Raw genomic sequence first — 26,554 nt, forward strand, 5'->3', positions numbered from 1 at the left:
GCTGGCCAGCTACGTGCCGAAGCTGTTCACCACTGCCTGCATTATGTCGATCTGTGCCAGCGTCGTCACTGGCTGAAGCTGTTGCTGCTCAGACATGCTCGTGCCGAGCCCCACGTTGGGCGCCGATGTAACACTGATAGTTACCCGTATGGGTTCTCTCTTTTTAATCTAGGGGGAAGGCCTCTTGCTGTAACGCCTGTGTGATTATGAAGAAGTCGTGACCTGTGAGGAGTCACGTTGCTCTTGCTTATTTTTAATGATGTCAAGAAGGTCAGGCTTTTACACATGCAGGTTAGTAGGATAATCCATGTTAGTTTAGAGAGGGACACTTATATCAGCTTAAACTCCCACACATTTTTACAGTACACACACACACACATGCTCATAACGCCTCTACAGATTCGCATTCTTTCATTCTCTCTCTTTGTCTTTGTCTCTCTCTCTCTCTCTCTCTCTCTCTCTCTCTCTCTCTCTCTCTCATTCAAGTCATATGTCAAAACAAACATACTGAACATGATGTTTAAAATGGAATATTTGACACAGAGCTCAGTTGATAGATTACTGTTCTTTCAATCATTGAAATATAATGTGAAATGTTTAATGAGCAAGTACCTGATAAGAGATAACTCTCAACATACCATACAGACATTTGCACTGTAGTTGAGTGAGAAAACAAAGGGCCTCTTCAACCCTTAGCTTTCCCCTTCTTGGCTATGCAGTGGAAGGGGTCGGAACGCTGGCATTTTTTCAGATGTCTGCAGCAGTACACTTAAATATGGAACAAATTTGGTTTTGGTAAATGGTTTTGTATTTATATAGCGCTTTTCTGCTCAAAGCGCTTTACAGTACAGTTTTACATTCACCCATTCACACTCACATTCATACAGTGCATCTATTCGCAGCACTTTAAGTGTTTCATATGAAGGCCCTCCCCACTTCTGGTGCACTTTTCTAATAATTGTCCTTATTGCCCTATGTTTCAGGGATTTTTAAATAATCTACTGTCAACAGACCAATACTGCCCCAAGTGGCCAAATAATAAACATATAAATAAATGTGTGGTTTTTTTTGGAGCAATGAGTTAAGCACAGCCACAAATCAAACTCAAATGTTTTGAAGTTACAATAAATAGTTGAAACCTTTACCCCTGAAAACTATTATTCAGTTCATTAGAAAAAAATCACGTCAGATGAAAGACAGACAGAAATCTGATCGGTTGTTTGAGCACTTATGATCACAGAAGGTGCAGCCATGGCTTGAGTTTGTATTGTTTCCATGATGATTATCTCAATGGGTAATTAATTGAGCTACAGTGGCATCAGTGCTCTGATGGATGACTTGAATTATATAATTAAATACATTTATTTTGTTGGGATAAGTTATTTTTCTCTGCTATGGTCACAACACATGGCATTCTTCAAACACTAACAGAAGGAACTAATCTGTGCTCTATCCAGATGTACCCACATGTGGATTACTTCATCATGGGTCTGCAGAGCTGGTAGTAAGCAGAAATAAAGGTTCTCACTCACAAAAAGACATTGTTGCATCACCTTGAACAGAAATGCATTCTGAAGCTCTCCACACTTTGCTTAAGAGTCCAGGTTCCACAACAAATCCCATTAACCTGTAAATTTGAAATTGCAGATGCCCAAAGATCCTTACAACAAATTTTTACAGAGACACACAAACCAAGGGCTCTCTATCTTCATCTGCTCTTTGTTTTGAGCAACTTCTACTTTGAACTGAGTGAAAAATTCAGGGGGGAAAAACAGATGTAAATGGTTGGAATGAGTCATGCACATATAATGATGCATTCAGGAGCGGATACTGGTCCTTTGTTCCCAGACTGCTGCTGTTGTTCTCCAACAGCAAATTAAAAGTTCCATTCAGTATTTACTCTGACAAACTGGCTGCATAGCCCTCAAGGGTACATAAAAGATACACAATGCTCTACAATTCAACATTTTTAAATCAACATTTTGTTGTGTGCCCTGTAATAATCCACCACCACCACCATGTCATCAGCTCATGCTGTTACCTTGACTTGTGCTCCGATCACCTCTGTGAGAATTCAGTCTGAGCTTTTTCCAGGTTCCAGAGGGAGGTTGACAATGGCAGGAAAGGGAAACGTGCAATGAAAAGTTTGGCTGCAGCCACTGTGTTAATGTGTCAGGACAGTGTATTATTTAATTTGCACATTTGCTCACAGAGACAATTCAGGTAGTGTGACACAGTATTTGGGCCATGTTTAAGAAAAGATTTGAAGATTTCAAGAATAAAGTTGTAATAATATAGTTATCAGTCTGAACCATTTCTGCAGTAGCCTAGATAGCAGAATTTCTAAGGTCATATGATATGTATTTGACTCAACTGATGTCTGAGGTTATCTCAGTCATATAAATAAAGTTATAAAAAGCCTGATGGAACAATAAGACTATAAAGACAGCCTGCAGCTCTGCCAACATGTCTCACTTAAACAAATATCACCAGCTGTGAGACGAAGTCATTAACTGATGGTCTTATCGGGAAGTGCAACGGTAACCAGGAGACCCGGAATCAAAAGGAAGTCGATTTCGGTCAATAAAAGACTTGTAAAACTGGTAAGGATCTGTCGGTTCCTAACCTGGAGCTTAGTCCTTTCATGGATGACATTTGGGGAAGTGTCATGTTGCCATCTTCATATTCAGTCTATGTTTAATATGTTAGCTTTTAGCCATTAATGTGTAGGACATTATAATGGAAACATGTCAGCATGCTTTGTTTATCTTGTTAAAATGCTGATATTGATTATACTGAGGTGAACTGTGAACTCTGTAATGAGGTCATGAATTGATGCTATTCTTTTTCATCTGTCTTCTAAAGAGCTGGAGCTTGAGCTGGGTTGTTAGCTGCAGCTGATGTGCAGACCACAACGATCGTATTTGATATTTAGTAAAATGCAAATAAACGTGACTTGACTTGACGTTAGCTGCAGGCATTTAAAAAAAAAAACAGAAAGATCCTTCAGATACTGGATGTTCTCTACCCACAGATCTGCCCTTCCAGGAGTAAACACATTCAAGATGTCTGGGCCTGTTTGAGCTGCTATGGCAACATCAGCTTCCTGGCAACTGGTACAGTTTGGATTCCTCAATCAGGGGCGCCGACTAATTGACGAATGCCGACAAATACTAAGCAGTTTTTCCAAAGACCACCATATGAGGTGATTTTCAGAGGAGTGAATAGATTGTTGAGAAGTGAGACATCCCAGCATGAAAACTCTGGTAAAGTGAAATCTTGGTACAACTGAGGTAGATCCTTGCTGGAAACCCCTCAGTCAGCAGAGGGACATACTTTGGGTGAACAGCAGTTTGGTGAGATCTGCTCAACTCACAGAGGTTTTTAAACCCTCAAAGTCTCCATAAGGACATTTAGTTTAACACCAAAGCCCTCATTTATAAAACACATGTCTATAAGGATAAGTGACTCCTACTGGATACAACCAATATTCTACCAAAGTAAATCCAAAGACTTTTTCTTAACAAGTTCCATGGCAGCAGATATTTGTTATTAAGTATTTTTGTCAGGTCTGTTGTCCTTTTGCTCCTCCCTTTTTCTTTCTTTTACCATCCTTCTGTTCGTCCTTTTTCCCATGCTAAATTCAGTTGTGTCTTTCATGATGTTCTTTGACTTAAGTTATTTAAACATTAATTTAAAGTTGTCAACCAAAACACCTAAAATCTAAGCCCCTGTAGAATAAAATCATATACATGTCAACATTAAAATATATTATATAAGTGAATAAAAGAAGACTTGTTTAACAATAACCAAATAAACTTATGTTACTGCTTTTGACTTGCATAACGTCTTCATTCAGACTACGTGGAACTACATCCTCCATGTTTGAGGCAGCGCTGTAGCTGACTGTCTCCTCACCTGTGTCTGCAAACAGCAGTGTCAGAATATCTACAACATGATAAAACAGGTGTGGAGAATTGCAACATGAGGTAGAAAATGAAAATCTGGGTGCCATATGCTCCACACAACAACTGGCACCTCAGTCCTTTATTTTCAGAGTTTCTGTCCAAACCTCTGGGCACCAATGAAAAGGAGAGAGAGAAAGAGATCAGGGAGGCAAGAAAGAAAATTACTTTAGAAAGAGGGAGTGGGGCTGAAAGATGAAAAAACCAATGAAGTGAAACATGGACAGGGCACTTTGACAAAAAGTATGGCGTGCAGGGAGGATGACAACAGGATATATGGGGGGAGGACGATGAAGAATAGAAAAGGAAAAAGAAGAGCAGGTAAAGGATGAAGGAGAGCATCACTAACATGCAGGGGGACTGATTTTAAACCATGGCAATGTGGGGTGGATACGAGGTAAAGAAGAAAGCAGGAGAGAAGACCGGCCAATGAGGAAGGAGAGAAAAAAACTTTAGGAAAACTTTCTGAGGATTCTGACCAGCAAGAGGCAGTAGAAATTCCAATAAACTGCTTACTGCTCAAATGTTTTTACACCAGGATAAAATAAACCATAAAATAAACCAGAGTCAACAGTCCTCCCCAGTCACCTGAGCTGACCCTGAACCACTCTGAGCAACGAGCACAGGCTGCATTTCACTAATTATCAGGTAGCAGCAGTTCTCGAAACCAGGTAAACAACGGTGTGATGCAAAATTAGATCCTGCTTCAAGTCATAACTTATGTGATTGAAAGATGGTGTGGCTGCACTTTGTTTACCTGCTGCTTGTCCCAGTACAAAGCAGGTGGATGGGATTTGATCTCTGGTGCCTCATAGCATTGACAATTTACATTTGAAAAACACTGCAGCAACATGTCTTTCTAGTGTCAGTGCAGTCAGTGCATCTGGTTTGTAAACAATCCAGATAAACGAACTCTGCAATATAAATAGTCAGTCAGTGGCTCCACCAGTATTATTGTTAACTGGGATGTCATTTTTATCTGATGTATCTTCAAATGCTTCATAATTCTAAACTGTGTACAACCTAAGCCAAACGGTTATGTAAATAATTATATTCAATAAACCATGAAAAAAAAGAAACACCAAAACTTAAAGGTACAGTGTAGAATTTAGTGACATCTAGTACAATTTAGATGAAACACACTAGTGAAAACATCACTTGGGGGTCGGCTGTGGCTGAGGGGTAGAGTGGTCGTCCTCCAACCTGAAGGTCGGCAGTTTGATCCCCAGTCTGACCCATCTGCATGCCGAAGTGTCCTTGGGCAAGATGCTGAACCCCGAACCCCCCCATAGAATAACAAAGTGCTGCAAATAGATGCACTATATGAATGTGTGTGTGAATGGTTGAATGTAAAACTGTACTGTAAAGCGCTTTGAGTGGTCATCAAGACTAGAAAAGCGCTATATAAATACAAAACCATTTACCAAAACCATTTACTCGGATTATTTTATATTCAATTCCTGCCAATAGATCGCTTTCACTTTAATCTTATACACTGAACCTTTAAATCACTGAACATATGTGATTTTTTTGGATGACCCGACCATTCAACCCTTTAAACCTTAGCAGTCGTTTCTTGCAGCACAGTAAGAGTACAGTGGTCAGAATGAAGATGCACTCAGCTTGTCTGTATCAATTATTGATTGCTGCTGCGGCTGGATCCCAGCCTGTAATACCAGGCCTCCTCTATACTGGCATTCCATAAAAATGAATCTCTCCTGCTCAATGCCCCCTCCTCCTCCTCTGCAGGAATGTGGGTGGTGAGTTATTGGACTCTGAGAGACCTGGCATTTATACCAGCTGTGTTGGGATCCCTGGTGTTTCTGCTCGTCTTCACTCTCACATTCCACTGTGCAGTACAAGTGTGTTTACCCTGGGATGATGGAGCCTGATGAGCCAAAACTGGATGCACCTCTGAGAGTATGAAGCCCTGCCCTTTATCAAGGATCTGTTGACATTTAATCTTAGTGATAACTTGTTTCTTTGGAGTCAATGAAACTTGCAGTATCTCCCCAAACATTTCTTCACGTAAGATGGAAAAGAAAAAACAAGTTCTATTACGATTCTGTACTTTGAGGGAGGCGTCACATTCTTCCACAAAGCTAAGAATGCCTTATCATGGTGATCAAATAGCTGCCCTTTCCATGAGGTGCTTTACATGCCCGAACAGTTCTTTTCCATAAGGTATCTAACATTGCAGTAAAATTATCGGGATGCTGCATCTCTTTGTTTCTGTTTGGAAGCATATTAGGTGAATCATAATGATTGTGGGTTGAGACGATCTTCAGGTGTCTGCACCGAGCCTTGTTCAGGTCTGACTCATGCTCTGTATGGGAGACAGTTCTTGATGGTTCCCGTAGAAAAGCTTGGGGAATCTGATGAGTGGTGCTCTTTATTCGAGGTAGCATATTTATACAGATGTGGATTATCCCTCAAATGCCATCAAGAAGAATATTATTCAGATAATCTCACCTTCATGTCGCCCTCTGAAGTTGGTGTCTGATTGTAGAATGGGCACTTCATTGCCCCATGAGGCAAAGAAGAGAACATGCTAAAAACTTATTTTGACACCAAGGGCAGACTTATGCTTTATCAGATGTGTTTTCAATAACTATGTGTGTCCCTACCTTAAGACTCCATTTAAACCTCACATATCCAGATTGTAACTAGATATTATTTTAACCTGATTAGATTGGTATTAGTGTTTCAAGTGTCCACATTGAGATCTGATAGAGATCAGAACGCTCTGTCCAGCTCACGTATGATCCTCCAAACAAACATAAAAGATAGCAGAAGAATAGGAGAACATAGTACCCATTCATGAATGTGGTCTCAACTTGGGCTCAGTGCAACAAGGACTGATTCTATCACCAACTAAAGTTAACACTGCTCAGACACAGCCCATCATTAATATTAATGGAGAGATGGTTTGAGTCCAACCCCATGAATCTAGCTCCAACATTCATTATCCATTTACCTCTGGTTTGGTCTGAACCACTATATAGTTAACAAGGCAGTGGAACAAGGAATTTACATAACCTTTTGTACCGATTGTCAAAAGCTGTATTTTCTATTTGTATCATCCAATCTGGAGAATTAATTTGTTTAATTTAATATACTGTAGATGTTTGAGCTTAGCTAAGAACACAACAGTAGCCTACATGGTGTGTTGTATACCGTAGCATAAAACCGTGAAATAGACTTATGCTCGGTTGTGTTAAGTCTGTCTCATGTGGTGTGTCCACACTGTCCAAGCTGAAGGTTGCGTAAAACGAAATGTCAAATTCCCCAAAAATGTAGAAAATATCTCTTATTAGTCTTCGTGTGACTCTGACGCACTGCCTGCACACTGAATACAGCGTGTGTGGATGCTGCTGTCACATTTAGGCATTCATGACTATTATTGATGACACCGAGTGATAGTGATTTTTGAGAGTCCTCCACATACTCAACTCACAGAGATTTCTCTCTGCAACCAAATTGGATTCCTGCAGACTACAATGTGATTTCTATTTGCATGGAAAATTGTCACAATGCCACTGCATTGGCAAAACTGTTCTAGGAGGAGACTCATTGCAAGAATGGCTCGTCACATAACAGCGTTACAAACAAGAATGGGCTGAGCAAGAAAAAACTTCCATTGTAGGATGCATTATTGTGAAATTCTGTTAACATTATATAGTATTGAGCAGGTTAATATATTATTCATTTGCATCCGAAATTTTACCAGAAGTCACATGACGTCAAACATATCGACAATTTGGATAAATAAATTGCAGTAGGAGAGAGAGCAAAGTAAAACAATATATACTGATAAAAGGTATGATAGATAGATAGATAGATAGATTACTTTATTCATCCCCGAGGGGAAATTAAGTCGTCATAGCAGCCGGTACATTTGAATACAATAAAATACAATACAATAGAATAAAATATAAAATATAAAATATTGCGGTAGAAAGAATAAAAACAGAAACACAAGATAAAATAGGTAGATAAGGTGCAGTGGCAGATGATGGTAATAGTACTGATGATGATATGATGGTAATGTTATTGTTAGACAGTATATAAAAGATAGTACAGTACATATAGTATATAATATATATTTATATATGATAGTAATTATACCAATATAATAGCAGTATATAGTAATAATAGCAGCAACAGTATATATAATAATAATAATAGTAAAATATAATAATAATAACATGTACACATGTATAAATAAAATATGTGTATATAGACTTATATATACAAAGAATATACAAAGAGTATGATATAATATATAGTACGGGTATCAATATAAGTATTTGGCGATACAATAGATAATATAATATACTGTGAGTGTAAGAATATGTAGACAGAGTGTGCAAAAGACAATATTATTGTATAAAGTGATGAATTGAGACAGGTATGTTTAGTGCAGTTCTGTGATGGTGGCTCTGACAGAGGTAGATGAGTTGTACAGTCTTATTGCGGTTGGGAGGAACGATTTCCTGTATCGTTCCTTAGAGCAGCGGGGTTGAATGAGTCTGTGGCTGAAGCTGCTCCTTAGCTTGTCCAGTGTTTTGTGGAGGGGGTGAGAGGGATTGTCCATGATTGCCAGCAGTTTTGCCAGCATCCTCTCCTCCACCACCTCCTCCAGGGTGACAAGCTTAGAGCCAACCACAGACTCTGCCTTCCTGATAAGTTTTTTCAGTTTGTTGGCGTCCTTAGCCTTGATGCCCGCACCCCAGGACACCACAGCAAAGAAGATGGTGCTCGCCACAACAGACTTATAGAACATCTGCAGCATCTTGTTGCAGACATTGAAGGACCTGAGCCTCCTCAGGAAATAAAGCCGGCTCAGGCCCTTCTTGTAGACGGCCTCTGTGTTGGTGGACCAGTCCAGTTTATTGTCCAGTGTGACACGCAGGTACTTGTATGCAGGGACCACCTCCACATCCGTACCACCGATGCAGACAGGAGAGGGCAGGGGCTTGTTCCTCCTGAAGTCCACCACCATCTCCCTCGTCTTCTTCACGTTGAGCTGCATGCGGTTCTCCCCACACCACTTCACAAAGTGGTCAACCAGGTCCCTGTACTCAGCCTCCCCTCCGCCCTCAACACACCCCACAGTGGCCGTGTCATCAGAGAACTTCTGCAGATGACACGTCTCTGTGCAGTGCTTAAAGTCAGCAGTGTATGTGGTGAAGAGGAAGGGGGACAGCACAGTTCCCTGGGGGGCCCCGATGTTACTGATCAGACGATCAGACACACAGTTCTGTAATCTCACAAACTGTGGTCTGCCCGTCAGATAGTCATCGACCCAGTTGATGAGGGGAGCACTCACCTGCGTGCCCTCCAGTTTGGCCTTCAGCAGTCTGGGCTGGATGGTATTGATATCTATTCGTCAATTTAGAAACTTCTGACAAAAAAATTTGATATATTTGGTGATCATTGAGTGAAAGGCAACCACAACTCAATGTTCGGGTGATTATTAAATGGTGGCATCAGACTAAATTAGTTAATTTTTGGCTCATGGCTTTCCAAGTCTTCTTCATATGTGTCTCTTATGACAAATGAACCTTAAAATCAGACACTCAAGTACTTCCACTTTTCATACTTACTTAATTTGACTGAAGTAGAAATGTTGTTATTTTTACCTGAGTACATTTTTGTCCATCTATTTACACCCCTGGGTTCATGAGGCCTATCAGGATGACAAACCTCGCTGTCTAGTAGAGTTATCTACCTATCAGAAACTATCAGTGAACAGTGACTCTAAAGACTCAGAGGACAAATACAAAGCAGAGGGTGCTGCTCTTGTCTGTCATCCAGGCCCGACAGTGCTCTGCTCCATATCAGCATCATCCAACTCCCCAGGGAGAACCAGAAGCATTCATCAGTGCTTTTTGCTGGTGAGGGAAACCACAAGCAAATCAACACTTTGGCCTCTCAGCTCCATTTTCCATGAGCAAACAGTGAGAGCTAGGGAGCAAAACAAGCTCCGCTGCCTGGGAGAGAAGCATGGGAAGGCTGGTGTACACATGATAGAGTTGATGCAAATTCAAGAATGAAACAAATCACATGCAAATTCCAACCGTCACACAATTACAGGAAGAAGACCCCACCCCTCTCTACACTGCTTTTAGTGGACGTGACTCCTTTGTTAGGTAAGATAACAGGAGAGGACTTGCTTTTACTTCTCCAGAAAACAAACGCTTTCATTCTTTGACCAGAGCTACAAATCTTAAGCCAATGCACCCTGACTTCCTGTGGTGGAAGAACGGGGAAATAAAGCAATTTCTGAAATGTGAAAATGAGAGCAAGGATAGGATGATGAAAAGGCGTGATACTGGGGCAGGCCAGGCGATTCGGTCACATCAGGTCTGGTAGTGTTGTGGTTGAAAGAGAGGAAATAGCAGCGCAGCATTGGGCCGACTGCCATGTCAGACAATGGGGCTCCTCAGAGATGGAGCTTCCTTGAATTGTGCACAGTTTCCACTTAGTGAATGAAAACACGAGATCCTCGGAGGTTGTTTTTCCATCATGGCCGACCTGGTAGAGATTCCATTTATGTGTGTTATGTCAGATCTTGAGTCAAAATGGGTCCTGTGAGAGTCAAAGTTAGTTACTCACAATATGTGAATATTTTAGTATAAACTGTAATGGCACTCATCTTTGCACCAAGACCCAACAGTCTCATTATGAAACCTAATTTAAATTCACTAGAACCAGATTTGTATTTGCACCATATTTCACACACACTTGTAAATATCAGTCCCCTAAACAGTGCAAATTGTTTTCATCAAGATCCATGAATTATTATCTAAGAAATCATGGAAAATACCTAATCTCATGATGTTAAAGAAATTTAGTGGGTTCTTCTTTGGGCCAGGCCCCATCCCTCCACAACATATTGCATAAACCTGCTAAAAGACCAACAAACATAGACAGAAACTTAACCTCTGAGGCAGAGGGAAAATAACGATCAACAGAATGTGTCAAAGACCATGCAATGTGCCCCATCTCGCAGTCCAATCTTTTATTTGATTTCGAGCAGTGAATTGCTGAAGCGTCCAGTCTAAGAGGATGGAGGAGGAACTGAGAGTTGGCTATAAACCTGTGTCTAAACCTCTACAGCTAACATTATTATACCCGTCCCTCAAGGTCAGCGGTTGATGCTGCTCCTCTAGGTGCTCTCCCTCCCACTTCCTGTACATCTCATGGATTCTCCTCTACTGCCACAAAAAGTATAATCCTAGTCTTTGACTGTGTGTGAAATCATTGTCATAAACAATATAACATATCATCAGACTGTAAAGAAAGCATTGTGTGAGATGCATCACTCCCTTATCAATGCAGATTTCGTATATGTAAAGCACCTTGTAACAGTGTTGTGAAAGTTGCAATTAAAAGAAAAATCTTTATTTTGTAAAGGCTAAATTAATTAGAGCCAATGTTAGCTCAACATGAAGGTTTAGACTTGGTTGTGAATGGCCAGTGAGACCATGCAGTCCCAGTACATGCACACAGCTCACTGTCATGTGCACAACATAGGGATGCCAAGAGAAGGTCAAGAGCCAGAAATGGGCATCTAGAGCTTTATGCATTTTTGGACAGCCCACTGACCCACCAGGACATGACCCTGTTTGCCTGGTGGGTGTCCAGCTTTGGTACATGCGAGGAAAGAAGGCAGCAAATATGCATTTCCTCGCTTGCTTCTTATGATTAAGATTGTCACCCCAACTCTCTGGTAATAAGCTGCATGCTAATTGAGTGTGAGTCAAATGGCAAATTCTTTGATGAGAAAGTGATCCATCTACAGAACTGGGAGGCGTCTGCTTAGGGAATGGTGATGCAGCAGCACCAACCTCTTCAGGAAAAAAAAAAAGACATGACGGAAATATTGAGCTTCCTCTTTGTGCCGTCAGCTAACAGCAACAGAAATTGAGAGATGCAGTGGAACCATTTCTTGTACCTATAGAAAACCGTTATAGAAGAGGTTGATTGGAGTACAGTCAAGCATGAGGGAACACAGTTGTGTGAAAAGAGGCTGTAAATAGCAGCCAAATAAAAAAGTAACGTGAGCCACGTTATGGATTTAGTTTTTAAAGTGCAGTTTATTGCATGAAAGGGAAAATCCATGGCACAAACATAACAGAACTGAAGGAGTCTGATGCGTTACAGTGTTTTCCTTATTTCATCAAGTCTTTGGGAACCATGTCAAACCTGCTGTTCTTCCTATGTGACACCCAGCATTACAGTGTTTATATCTATCGTGGGGCCAGTGACACAAGCAGACCTGAACAAAACCAGGTCTGGAAAATCCTAAGTAATTGCAGGGGGAGAATACATATTTTCTTTAGTCCATGTTTGATTTGTTTATCCCTTTGATTTATGCTTAAAGGGATAGTTCATCCAAACGTTTAAATTCCCTCATTATGTACTCACCACTCTGCTGATGGAGGGGTGGGTGAAGTGTTTGAGTCCACTAAACTCTTTTGGTGTTTCAGGGGTAAACTGTGTTGCAGCCAAATCCAATCAAATTGAAGTAAATGATGATGAATTCTTCAAACTTAAAAAACATGAAAATGTCCATACTGCCCGTGGGATGTCATCCAACTGTCCTTTTAACGTGATGCACACGTCTGGAAGAGGAAATCAGCAGACATTTGGCTAAAAATAATAAGCTTGTAATCTAACTAGTTTCGTCAAATTTAAATGCCGGGGTTTAGAGACACTTGGATGACACCACACGTTGTTTTTTTTCGAGTGGAGAAGTGGTCACCATTTACTTGGATTTGGCTGCAACACTGTTTTCACCTGAGACTCCTAACGTTTTGTGTAGACTTGAACACCGTGAATGTCAAGGTGAGTAGATAATGAGGGAATTTTCAGTTTTGGATGAACTATCCCTTTAATGTAATTTATATTTAGCATCTTAGAAAGCAAATATAGAATAAATAAAGAAAATACCAGTGCAATCAAATGCAATCATAATGCGGTAGTTGAATATTTGTGAAGACCACCTAAAGACTGCATTAGATCAGTGGGAAACTGCTTTTTATGAGGATACAATTTATGGTATTGTTGTAAATTAAACTACATGGTGATGCAATTGCATTATATAAAAGTGAATGCCGTCTGAGAGTATTGCAAATATGTTCTTGCATTTTTGTAAGCCACATTAACATACATTAATGGAAATGATATTAGAAATACCTATCATATACCTGAGCACCACATACCATCACATTGTTTGGTTCCCTTCAGATAACATACAAATACTAGAGCCCGACCAATTTACTGTCTGGCCGTAATTATGTTTGCCCATGTGGAAAAATGCTGAACATTTGTGCATTTATGTAAAAAAATCTCTTCTTTATCAGTTCTATATATTGTATTTTATTAGAGTTTTCTTTTTATTTATTGTTATTTAGAATAACATTTATTAATATAAGTTGTAAATTCAAGCCTCAACTACATTTCATTTTTCAGGGTTTGAAAATTACATCTTGCCAATTTTTGGGAAATAAGTATCAGCAAAAATCAAGTGTTTTAAACCCCAATATCAGTATCGAGATTTGCCTCCAGATCCATAACGATCAGGCTCTAGAAAATACTACCACACCACACATTGCGATGGTCTCTAACCAGGTGGCTGCTTTAAGCCTTTATTGTCATCAGAGTTGAGGCTATTTACTTCCAGTTATTACACTTATATCCAAATTTATTTATTTATTTCTTCGGTTAAAGCGCTTGAAATTTGCTGCATAATTATAAGAGAATAAAGTTTGCCCATTATTATTATTACTTTTAAATTTGATCCGGAACAAGGCACTGGAAGCAATCAACACCAAACCTGGCTGATAGAGCTGAACATATCGCTGCATAGAGGGTGAGAATCTGATGCTTGTTGTATTAAATCAAAGATTTAGGAGTAGAACAGTGCTACCATTAAACAGACACAGGTTTAACATTAAATAACTGGACTGTCACCTCTAACCAATACAAAGTTAATCTCATCAGTATAAAAAAACAGTACAAACAAAATCCTTATTAAAAGGGAGACCGCTGGTTTTTAAGGCAAAGAACATAGTGGACAGAATAGGTTAAGGTGTCATCCTAGTTTAGACTGATTTATCAACACTGTGGTCTTTCATAGATGAAAAAGCCACCCACATGCAAATGGCCTTGTAAATATAGTACATCTCTATATTAGAGGTTTTAGGCACTCTATGTTAATGTTAACACAACTACAATCTCTGACTTTGCACAGTTGCACAATTGTTAGATTTTCCCTGCTCTGGCTCGAGTCTTAGTCGAACCTGTCCTGGTTCCTCTAAGCCATGGTTTTCTTCTTGCACTCCACAGAGCAGAAGAGGAAGCCCTGCTGTGCCATGAAGCGTTGGCCGACCAGGCACTTGGAACAGCCGGAGCACTTGAAGCACTCTGGCGCAGCGTGCCATTGGTGCTCGCCGTAGGAAACCCTCTGAGCCTCGGGCTCCATCGCAGCCTGGCAGGCTGAGCATTTCTATGATGGAGAGGGATGTGATGATGTCAGGTCTCACATGGGTCTTTTTACTTTGATGCTTTACATGTTTGACTGTTCTGTTTTCATGTTGATATTCAAACTTTGCATTTTAAGTCTGTCAATCATTTGCCTTTTCTCAGCATATTACCAAAACATATTAAAAGTGAAAGAAAATGAGACAAGTTTCTCATCATTTAATTCTTACATGAAAAATGATCAGTCGTGATTATTATGATCCTGCAGGGGCCACAGAGACTGACTTTTTAATCTTTTTAACAAGTTTTTTCAGGTACAACTTGCCAACCCTACCTTCAAGTATTTATTTGATAGAAAATTGCTTGGTAGAACAATGGAATCCCTAGTTCTTTAACAAAGGCAACCTCAGAAGTGAAGAAAAGTGTGACGTTGCATAAAAACTGTGGCTTTGCAGGGGATTATGTTGGACAAATCATGTCAACACATGCCGAGTGCTTCACATTCTTGGTGCTCATTTACAATCGTTCTCTTTTATCATTCCTTCACGGAGGTCTGTTGTTTAATTTGCATAACACCCAATCAAAATAAACTGACTGTACCTGAGATACGCTGTGTCAAACTTTTTAAACACAACACAGGCACAAGAGGAGGATCACGTACACTTGTTATTAACACTACAGCCACATGTTCTGACTGGGACACAGAGATTGTTTTCTTTAGATAACTTTTATTTTATGATTTAATTTTAAAAAATGACCAAAATATCAGCCTAAGTTTAAAGCTACAACATGTCAGGCAGTAGGGTTAGTGTTAGGGTCACAGCCAAAGGATAGGAAGGGATGGGGGTCAAAGTGGTGGTTAAGAAAATGAGCACAGATTTCAAGATTCCCACTCATGAGTGGTCGCTGGTGGTGATGGGCCACCCACCTTTGAATAGAGAGTTTATCCTTTTCAAATATATATAAATGTCCTAACGAAGAGACATCTAAAACAGTTGACTCTGTGCAAGCATTGGTCCTGAGAGGTTCAAAAGCGTTTGAAACACTTGGTGGCGTTATGAGACATGTTCATCCCATACATACATAGATTTTTATTTTTGGTGAATGCTTTTAAAACCAATATTAATGTATTTCATCGAAGATAAATCACATTATTTAGTTTACAGGTCAATAAACACAAGTAAAGGATAAGAATAAATCTAAAAACCATTCTTTGTAGGTCAGAGAAGCATTTGCACTCATCAGGTAGTTGTTGTTTTTCTCAGTAGTTCCAGTTCTAAAACTAAAAGTGTGTCTTAGTGATCTTAATTGTGTTTTTAATAACAGTGTCCAAAAAAATTATTAAACTATTTCAACTATCGAAAAACAAGAAATAGGGTCTCACCACAGCATAGTTCTTCATGTAGCAGGGCCTGCAGACAGGCTTTTCATTCTCCATCACATACGTCTCACCAGCGAGGATGCAGTCACAGTCGAAACAGCAGAAGTGCTTCAGATGCCAGTTCTGTTCCTCAGCCTGAGTGTACTCATTACTGAAGATCAGCTGTGGACAGAAACCCAGAAAACTGGATTAAAATCGCCAGCAAGCTCAAAATGGCAGAGAAAGAGATGAGAGCACAATAAAACAACAACATGCCACAATAGAATGAAAAGAAATTTTAATAAAACTATTGACAGTGTCCAGAATACTTTTTAAAACGATGTGAATGATCCCCACTCACCTCATCACATCCTCCACAGCGTGGCTTCTCACTGTCTCCATAGTGGCGTCCACAGTACAGCTTGCCTTTCTTATAGAAGTAAATCATGTCCACCAGTAGTTCATTGCACTTACAACACACAAAGCATGCTGGGTGCCAAAGCTTGTCGTAACCAGCCCGCTCGGCGTAGACGGCCGGCTCACCAAGACCCATCGGGAGCTGGCAGTGATGGCATGACTGGAAAGGATGACAGAGATGGATAGGATTAAGGTAGAGTTGTGATTATTTTCTATTCTCAACATTTTTCATAAAAATTTCTTCCACCTATTTTTTTCCTCAAATTCGAAACTAATCACTAAAACAATAAAATTTCAAAAAGTTCCAGTGGTAAGTCACAGAGCACGAGTGGAAGATTTTTACTACTGGGGTTAGAAAAGTAAATTTCATCCCGTCCTAAAAAGATTTCTTCCCCTCCACACATAACAATGAATTATTATGTACTTCCAGAACTTTTCAGCGGATTTACATAAAAAGCTCCTTAAGTCCAGTTCATAGTAAATTCAGGCATTGTTTCATGTAACAAAAAGGGCTTTTAATGAGGGAACATTTTAAGTTTCTGCTTCAGATGACACAAAAAGCTGAGGTTCTCGCTCACATGACAGACGACACTGCTACTGTGGCCTGACCTCTGTGTTTTGAATTATGATAACACCAATGCTGGTGCAGTGTTGGTGTCAAGGCGGATGTGGAAGGATAACGTGAAGATAGGGAGTGAAAGAATAAATACAGAGACACATGAAAAAGACCAGGAGCTTCCAACATAAGAGAAAGATGAACATGGGAGGAAAATAAAAATTGGAAAAAAGGTTGATGCTGATTTATGTTCTCACTTCTTGCTGCTACTCTTGCAAAACAACTGCTGCTTCTAGATTTAATATTAAATCTCTTCTCAGTATGACTCACACCAGAAAAACAGGAGTAAATCATAAGACTCCAGGCAGCAAGACTTAACTAACTGCACATGGTGTTGATAAGATAAGAAAAAAAAACGTAATTTGTGCCACATGACCCAGAGATCATAACTAAACAACTGTGCAGCTTGATTAAAGCTGAGTCAATGTTGGTCTTATGGCTCCATCTAGTGTCCAGTCTGGAATTATTGATTCCCACAAATCTGTGATTACAATTTATATAAAAAAATACATTGTGGTTATATATGGTGACTTTTGGTGACATAATGACAAATACAATACTTGAATATTTGCATGCATTTGACAAAATATGAGATAGCAATATCAGAAAATATAAATTTTAATATTGAGATAATGTTTCTATCAATTTATCCTGCTGTGACAGTGTAATATAGATATTAAGGAATGTGACTTGGACTGACAGAGGCCAGACTGTTAGATAATATTCAAGAGAAGAATATAAACATCTTACAAAGTTCTTCTGTGGTACCCCAGCCTGCTGTGCTCCAGGGAGGCCCATGGCTCCAGCGGTGGCAGCAGTGCCCAAGGCTCCTCCAGCAGATGGTCCAGTCCCAGGCCCTGAGAGTTGACCAGCACCACCAGCTCCAAATCCAGCACCACCAGATCCAGCACCACCAGCTCCAGCAGCACCACCAGCTCCAGCTCCAGCACCACCAGCTCCAAATCCAGCACCACCAGCTCCAAATCCAGCACCACCAGCTCCAAATCCAGCACCACCAGCTCCAAATCCAGCACCACCAGGCCCGACACCCCTGCCTGCAGCCCCTTGCCCTGAGCCAGCTCCAGCAATCTCAACTTCCGGTCTAAAACCAGCCCCTCCACCACCAGCACCAGCACCAGGACCAGCACCATGTGCACCTACAGCCCCGACACCTCCAGCACCAGCAGCATGTGCACCTCCGGCCCCGACACCTCCAGCACCATGTGGACCTCCAGCACCGACACCTCCAGTCCCGACACTTCCAGCTCCCCCCTGCCCTCCAGCCTGAACTAGAGCCATCTCTTCAGGCAGGATAACATCTCCCACGCCCAGGGCCTCATCCTTGTATTTGCGGACGAACTGTTGCATTTGCTTGACCTCGGCAGGAGTCAGTTCATGGCATTTGGACGGGTCCTGGTCATGCTCGGGCAGCTGTAGGGCCATTTGCTGCCGACGGTAAACCGCTCCCTCTGTACCGAACACCGGTCGCTTCTCTGGTGGAAGCAGCTCGATGTAACGCACCGCCTGGAAGTCAGAGGGAAAATGAAAAGAAGTCGTTGTGCTCAAATGGGATAAGGAAAGTATGAGGGCCAGAGATGAGAAGAGCACATTGAGGGCCATTCAGAAATAAAGTAACAGGGAAACTGTTCTGTTTAGTGAGAAGTCAAACAAAACATAGGTCCAACGGATAAAGCACGAGACTAAACAAAGACAGATACAAGACTTATAAAAGACTGGGAAACTTAGTACCAGGCAGAAGATGAGTGGGATTGTGAGAACTGCTGCTATTAAAATGTTTATAATCATCAGCACTTTCCACATTCCCTGCAGAGTGATCTTAATAACTTTTAAGTTAGATATGTGGACTAAGTGTTCAAATAATTTGCCGTTGCTAATCAAAGTTTTTTTTCAATAAAATTCTAAACTGCATTTAAAAAGAGGTTGTGGACCTTAGTTTTATGATTTTTTCAAGCTAGTAAAAAGAAAAATAGATGTGTGGTCACAAACTTTAATGGTGCTTCGAAGTTATTTCAGTCAATTACTCAGTTAATCAGGCTTGGAAACGTTATTAGAATAAAGGCTACAGACTCTATTGGTCCAAATACCCCTGTAACAGGCAACCCCTTGAAAACTTTTTAATTCCAGCACACTAGATGGCAGAGATCTGTCGTATGTATACTCCTTGGGACAAAGTGCAAGTTACTGGTGTTTTAAAGCACAGGTTATTTTGGGGGCTAATTCAAATGGCATCCTCCCACAGACCTTTAGCTGTAGATTCAAACAATAGTTCATGTGTTTTTCAAATCACAAAATCCTAGTTGTCACTGAATAATTTAAATATTTTGACCAATATCATTGTGATGGAGCTAGAGCTGCAGCTTATGTTTGTCTTCATCCATAATCTCTGAATTATTTTTTGTTTTGTCAATTCATATTTTAGCCAAACACAAGTTCTCTCTGAGCTGATATTTTTGGTCGGACCAGCATAATTTAAAAACTTAAAAAGCAGCATTCACCCCATTTGAGAAGCTTTAAAAAAGGTATAATATTCATGCAGAACTGTTTATTAGGTGAAGTACCAGTATTTTGAACCCTTACCATGTATTTATTAGCTACTGGCGGTGCCCACTCATAGGTGACAGACTTCATTGGCACATCTTTGGGAACTGGCATCACATTGGCTGATGTGGCACTGACAGTGAACGGCAATTTATTTGCCTTGACTGGTGCGACACTTGCAGGTGCCGGTTTAGGCTGAATCTGGGCCTGACCTCTGATGGATGCTGCAGCTGCAGAGGCTCCAGCAGGCCGTACAGGAACAGCCGGGGCCGAGGGGGGAACAACAGAGGAAGAGGAACTCGGTGGTACGGCGTAAGCTGTGGCTGAGCTGGGCAGAGTGATGGTCACCATGTTGCCCTTGTAACTGGGGATGCCGTCGGTCTTCAGCTTGGCGATGAGGCCAGTGTATTTGGTGTCCTCGAACAACTTGCCTACCTTCTTGTTCTCCTCTGAGTTCATTGACACATCGTGCTCTGTGAGACCACATTTGCAATTTCGGCAGATTTTCCTGCAGAGAAGAAAAGGAAAGCATTTGTGGCAGGAATTTTTCCAATATTAACATATGCATTCGTTTTTCAGGGTGAGAGATGGTTTTGCTTTGTGTGCTTTAATTTCTGTGTAGTAATTTATAACAATCCTGTACAATTCTGCTACAATAGTAAACCAACACCACAAGTTCAGTGTTGCCTTCACATATCTGTCTCTTCCACAGGCCTCAACACAACTTGCTTCATATTTGCAGAGTAGTTATGATGCAACTTAGGGCATGTTTCAGCATGAACAGGTGCACAGACCTTAAGCATGAAGTGCCCTCAAGTGCTGGGTCAAGCAGTGTAAACTCAGTTTAATTTGTATATGCAAGAACACACAGCAGTGATGACAACATTTACATTCCAGAAATGTCTCTATGATATGTTCACGTTCACGCGGTGCATTACTCTCTCTTTGCCAAAAACTGATTGCATAATGTGCCTGTGAGATTCTGTTTAAGAAGTTCAAAAATAAACTGATCTTAACCTGTAAACTAAATGATATGCACGAATTAAAGGTGGTCAGACCCCTGCCACCAGCAACGTCTCATGAGTGGGAATCTGAAAACCTATGCTCAACAACAATCCTGGCTGAAAATCAGACATTTAAAAATGAAAGACTGCCACCACAGAGCCATGGCCGGGTGTTTGTGCTGGCGCTGTGGTGGGCATCAGGTCACCTACTGCTGTCTTCAGGAAAACGAGTAAAGTGTGGATAATGTCCAGATAGGACAGTGCATTCAGGAATTACTGGTCCACAGCACACATTGTGACAGACAGTCAAGACGGAGTCTTTACTGAATGAAGACCATCCCTCATTTGGAGAAAAGTGTCTGTATGTATATGCACTGTATGTAGAGGTGTGCACATTCATGCTTCCTATAACAGTGAGTTTGTTGAAAAAGGAGCAGAACCCCCTTTAAGGGTCTATAGCCCCCGCTCTCAGCCCTAATCTGACCTAAAGTCATCCACTGTTCTGGTGGTTCCACCATTGCCATCACCTTTGTTAACAATAAGCTAACAGGACGTGGAGCTCTGTAAACATAAAGCTGAGCAGTTCTCACGAACAGAATGTTCCTATTAGGCTGATGCCTCCTGCTGCTATCAGAATATTTTCCATTAAGCAAAGTAAACTGATGTTATTGACCAGTCTCGGCCCATAAGCGCACGTTTTTTGCTTTCCTTTTATCATTTCAGGAAGAATGTGATGATTAAGCATGTATTTTATCAAGACTGTCCTGGTTCATAAGGTTTTATTAACGTGCCTGACAAGTGACCAATAAACCCACGATGTATCTATCTTCACCTGAGGTTCATCGCTTTATTCATGGTATTCCTTTGAATTCATATATATGTCCCTCACTCTAAACACAGGAAGCAAATGGGCTTTGAAGCTGGATATCCACAGTTAGAATTAATGTTTGTGATGGTGCTATGCTGCAAAAAAGAAAACTCGACAAACCTCCAGAAATGCAGCTCAAAGCCTTCGCACTTGTCCTTGCATTTCAAACAGGCTGCTCCGGCGCCAAACTCGTGGCCCAGCGTCATCTGTGAACAGAGCACATGGTTATAAATGATATCACTTTTTTGACTGTTCAACCAGTGACAAGAGATGCTGAGCTTTATTAGGGCAAGTGATAACACGTAAATACACATTTTAAATCATGATACTGAATAAAATCCTAATAATAAAAGAATAAAGTTGTGACTTTACCAGAAAAAAGTTTGACATTTATAAGAATAATGTCTGAATAGTATATTATCGTTAGAAACAGGACTTTGATTCATGTAAATTTAAACTAGAAATCTCAGATTATCTTTAAGTGGCCCTAATACTACGTCATACAAAGTATAAAGTTCCAGATATGGTTGCTCTTAGTGAAGGTATGGATTAGGGGATTGGAGGAACTGGAACAAGATTGTATTTTTTTCTGTACATAGCAGGGATGAGAGAGATTAACAATGGAAATGATCTCTGTTGGTAACTGTCTTGAGTGAAACAAGTCCAGAAGAGAAATGAAAATACATTTAGACTGCAGCAATATTCAGAAGACCAGAGCAGGCTGAGAAGACGATTATTAATGTACTCTATTGAAGTGGAAGATCCTCTGTTTACTAACAGTAAAAATAAAACTTCAACAGGGGGAAGTTATAGCAAATTAAAGGTTCTCTTTGATTAAAAAACGATTGTTGACAATATAATCCAATAAACTGTTGAAAGTCTTACAAACTCTCTTATTTGGGTTAAAATGATTTGTCATCCACACAAATAGTTTTATGTTATTTCAACACCTCTGTTCCACAGACAGTTCCCAGCTGCCTTTGTTAAATGCCATAAATATATTGAGTTGTTCTCCAGTCTTTGGGACTTTATTTCTCTCTTCTCTTTAACGGCACACTTGTCCCCGTATTCAGTGTCCAACGATTCCCACTGTTTATGACCATATATGGTCAACAATTCACTGATGCTGCTGACGGCCTCCAGCAGGCATCCCTAATATCAGAAAGAAGTTTCTGACCTGAAAGAAACTAATGACTGAGGAATGCAGAGAGCGACTGACGCTTTTTATTGCTGGAAACTTGATGCTTTAGCATTTTAGCTTTCATCACATCTTCCAAAAGAGTGTGAGGCGTTCGTGCCTTGGGAGTCGTTGAGGAAAACAAGAGCCACTTTCAACAACTTGATTTGTAGTTATAATGAAAAGTCCAAACACATAATGAATCTCAGTCAAGCTGTCCACACACAGTCAAGCTGCACACACACTCAGCTTCCCACATTCAGTTTTAAAGGCAGAATTTATAGAGGTTGTATGATGCTCATATTTTTCATTTACAGGGATTGTGACTCTGGTCTGGAAAACAAAATAATCATAATAATAATAAATCTGATAAGATATCTGAATTACAGCAAGGGGATGAGTTATCTATAGGTCTACCTATCTATCTATTTGAATAACATATTGTACTTATTTTTCAGTTTATACCGTTTTAATTTAGTAACAATTGCGTTACCTTTCTTATTTAATGCTTTATGTTAATCACTTTCCCTTTTGTATATATAAAATATAAACAAAAAACATGCTAAGCCTGACTGTAAATTCACTGTTGTTTAATAGCTGACCTTCTGCGAATTTTAACATAAAAAAATACATAGAAATATAAAAGTTATTCAGCCTCGACCAAATCCAGACCAATCATATAATAGCTTTTAAGATGTAATTTCTTGCATTACGTTAGGGCTATGAGCAGATTTTTTTTCAAGACTAGTGCCAATACAGAAGCCAGGTTTCAATACAAAATTGTTATGGAATAATACTTAAAGGAAGGGCTGGTCATTTGTTTCGGAGACTCCATTTATGATAATTGTTGAAATTCTCTTTATGTCCCAATAGCAGTTACCGACTGACTCACAGAAAACTCAGTCATTGCACGTTCATGTGTTTTGCTGCCTTATTTTTTATTCCAGGGCCAATGGGAGGTGTTGGGATGAATGGGTTGCATCTTTTCAGATTGTAACTAGCCCTTGGTAGCTTGTCTAGGATAACCAACCCCTAGCTTCAACTATAACTGAGGGAGCCAAACTCCCTAAATGTAAGAGTATAAATATACCAGCCTTACAAAAACCATGCCTCAATAAAGTACAGAAATGTATCTAATTTTATTGAAATCTGTCTTTCAATTTCAGTGTTTAATACTCTGTACAATAGAAGCATTTCAGTTGGTACCAAAACATATTGAATGCACATCCATAATTCAACTGACATTTTACATTCTGTTGCCTCTATCCTCAGACTGTATTTTTTTGCTCGCTGGATGAGCGCATGAGCTGTAGACACCTTAAATGCTAAAGTAAGTGTTTGGATTTAAGTTTGAACCAAAAAGTGGTCACTTGTGGAAGTCTAAATATGTACATGCTGGGAATAGTGAGGGAGACTAGCCATTTCTCGCTGAGGTTACTCATAGTTGGCGTGGGTTTGTGTGTGTGTGTCTTCTCTTTTGAACAAAGACACCATCTGTTTATCAGTGACTGCATATGATGATTAAGTCTTCAACGGAATTATGGTGACAGCACTCTGCAAGAGGCTGTTCAGACACAAAGTATGCAGCTCAGACCAGATGAGTCATATTCATGAGTCATTCTGTTGCAGCAGGGCCAGTAGCTCTTTTGCTCTTGTGATAGCAGAACTACAGTGTGTCTGTATATGAGGCATCTCAAACAGATTCATGGAAGCAGAGAACAATTTAATTAAAAAGTTCAAAAATGTAGAAAGACTTTTTATGTTTCAAGAACCACCTTTCTGTTTTACGCTGTAGCAGCTTGGTTTCTTGTAAGTAAACAACCCTCACTCCTCTGACCAACCCTTCCTTCTTTTGAGGAGCTTGGAGGGCTGAAGATGAAACTTCATAGATATTTATAATACATCATCATTTTTTGTTCTGCCTCATAGCTGCACCTTTGGAGGAAGTTGTTGAATCCCTTGACAGCAAATATATGTATAACTGTAAAATAAATAACAAATACAACGGGTATTTGTTGAGGTTCTACCTCAAAAGATAAACTGGACAGTAACTCTACATATTTGGTGAGCCGTTAAGTATTGAACAAGCTCAACAACCTTCAACACAATATCATTATGTGCTGAGGATTTCTGAGGAGAGCGAGTTCACTGCTTCTCCCTCACCAAGGAGAATATTCCAGCTATCACATCAGAGGTTAGAGTTATATCTTGGCTTTAATGCACTTTATTTGTGATCTTAATGCCAACACGTCTCACTGACCACCAGCTACCAAATGGAATGACAGACAGGGCAAGAATCAAATCAAATATTATTTGTATAGCCCATATTCACAAATCACTTATTAGATTAGAAGAAACGTTGTGTCAAAGTATTTAAACAATAGAAGATGTCTGATAGAAATGAAAATTGAAATGAAGTTATTGTTATTGCCAGAAATGGTAAATGTGAGTATAGGCATATATTATTGTTTATCAAGTAGGCATGTTGTAACCAAAGTCCATGATCAGCTGCCACAACGACCAATAAGCTATCGGTTCAAGGCCCTGCTTCATTCGAATGGTCTAACAGCCAAAAAAGACCCAAATAAGACCGTAAAGAGATGCAACGGCTAGCAAGTTCTGGAAAAGCACATACTACCGCAAACATGAATGAGTTTCATGCCACACATACATGCTTTAACAAACTGTAACCAAAAGTTTGTCCCGGTGTATAAAGCAGGAACATGTATTTTACCTGAATTGTGCTGGGAGCACAATGATTTCTGGTCAGCGAATATTGCATTATATCCACAAACATGTATCTGCATTTGAAACTCTCTTGGGACTTTGACTGAAGCCAAAGTGGCGACAAATTGAACTTGTAGCTTTTTGAGTGACTGATGCAACAGCTTCATGTCTGCACACATCACACTGTGATTATTACCCCTGCAACAGACTCTACTGGCTTCCCACAGCTGCAAGCTATCTGCAGGTCTAAGAAAGAATCCAGACTCAGGCTGAATGGGATGGGAAGGTGTGTTATCAGAATGGATACCAACAGTAGGCTAAAAGCCCCAGTGAAGAATGTCTGGGCCACTGCTTTCAACACATTTCCAAGTACTCACTCAAATTTCAGTCCAGTCTACACACATTCTGGATACAAAGCTCTTAGACTGAGGGTTAGTACTGTAGTACTGTGCTCTTCAAAGGATTCCAACACTGTGATTATGCTGATTCTAGCAAGTTTTTTTTTAACAGCTATATGTAAACGTAGGGTTAGGGTTAGGATGGAGGATAATATCTGATTTAAACATACAAAAACCACACGTGGGAGAAGCTTCAAAATTCGGCCACAATTACTCTTTGTATGAATCAACTTTCACAACCGCTGCAGCCTTTTCCTTTAGCAGGAGTTACGGCTCAGTGATGCTACAACATGAATACTGTAGAAACTGGAAATGACTGAAATTAACATTATCCCAGCCAAATTTTGCAAAGACTTATTGTTTCAGTCCTCGCCCTTGCACTGTGGCACTCTGGGTGGTAGGCCGAGCAAAACCTTATTGACAACATTCACAACTTTGTACTTGTACTTTTGAGACAGGAAAATATTCACAAAGAACGAGGAAAGTAGCAAACGAGATAAAAAGACGTCACAAATAAATGTCCCAATCCATCAGCCGGATACGAGTGAGCTGCTGTTACTCACAGCGTGTCATTTTTAAGTTTTACGAATGAACAGGGGAGAAACATGACTCTGACAATTTGGAACCAGGGGTCGTCCTGTGACACCGGAACTTGCCCCGCCACCTGCCCGCTGCTCTGCACACCTTCTCAGGGCGTTACCGCTCCCAGACCCCGGCGGAGGAGCGGAGGGGGAGGGAGAGCTTACCTTCTTCACTTCCTTCTCTATCTCCATGTTTGCGTGTGTGGGCGCGAAGTTGTCTCGGACTGGGAAACACCTGTCCTGGAGCAGCCGTCAGTGAGACAGGCGCGGAGGTGAAGCGGGACACAGAAACAATGACCCGACAGTCGGACTTCACTCTCGGCTTTCTCTTCGGAGCTTCTGCCCTGGTTCCGCCCCGCACTGCTGTCGAGTTAACGTGCAACACCAC

At 40.4% G+C, this 26,554-nt stretch overlaps 1 protein-coding gene across 1 annotated transcript; it reads right to left on the reverse strand.

Moving 5' to 3' along the window:
• Positions 1-12,050: 12,050 nt before the first annotated feature.
• Positions 12,051-26,554, reverse strand: tes (testis derived transcript (3 LIM domains)). The gene is made up of 7 exons (XM_053426596.1): positions 26,332-26,554; positions 21,404-21,489; positions 19,451-19,919; positions 17,603-18,376; positions 16,181-16,396; positions 15,844-16,002; positions 12,051-14,484 (listed from the first exon to the last, which is right to left on the reverse strand). The coding sequence occupies exons 1-7, from the start codon at positions 26,356-26,358 to the stop codon at positions 14,293-14,295; spliced, it is 1,923 nt and encodes a 640-aa protein (XP_053282571.1). The 5' UTR covers positions 26,359-26,554; the 3' UTR covers positions 12,051-14,292.

The sequence above is a fragment of the Pleuronectes platessa genome, chromosome 7 (assembly GCF_947347685.1).
Source record: "Pleuronectes platessa chromosome 7, fPlePla1.1, whole genome shotgun sequence".
Classification (NCBI taxonomy): domain Eukaryota; kingdom Metazoa; phylum Chordata; class Actinopteri; order Pleuronectiformes; family Pleuronectidae; genus Pleuronectes; species Pleuronectes platessa.

Bases quoted from the DNA above. Each gene is read 5' to 3' on its own strand.
- tes (XM_053426596.1), bottom strand. From the start codon at position 26,358: ATGGAGATAGAGAAGGAAGTGAAGAAG. The intron at 18,377-19,450 runs GTAAGGGTTCAA...TCTGACTTCCAG, and splicing joins CAGTAGCTAATAAATACATG to GCGGTGCGTTACATCGAGCT. The intron at 14,485-15,843 runs GTGAGACCCTAT...TCTCCATCATAG, and splicing joins ACATGAAGAACTATGCTGTG to AAATGCTCAGCCTGCCAGGC.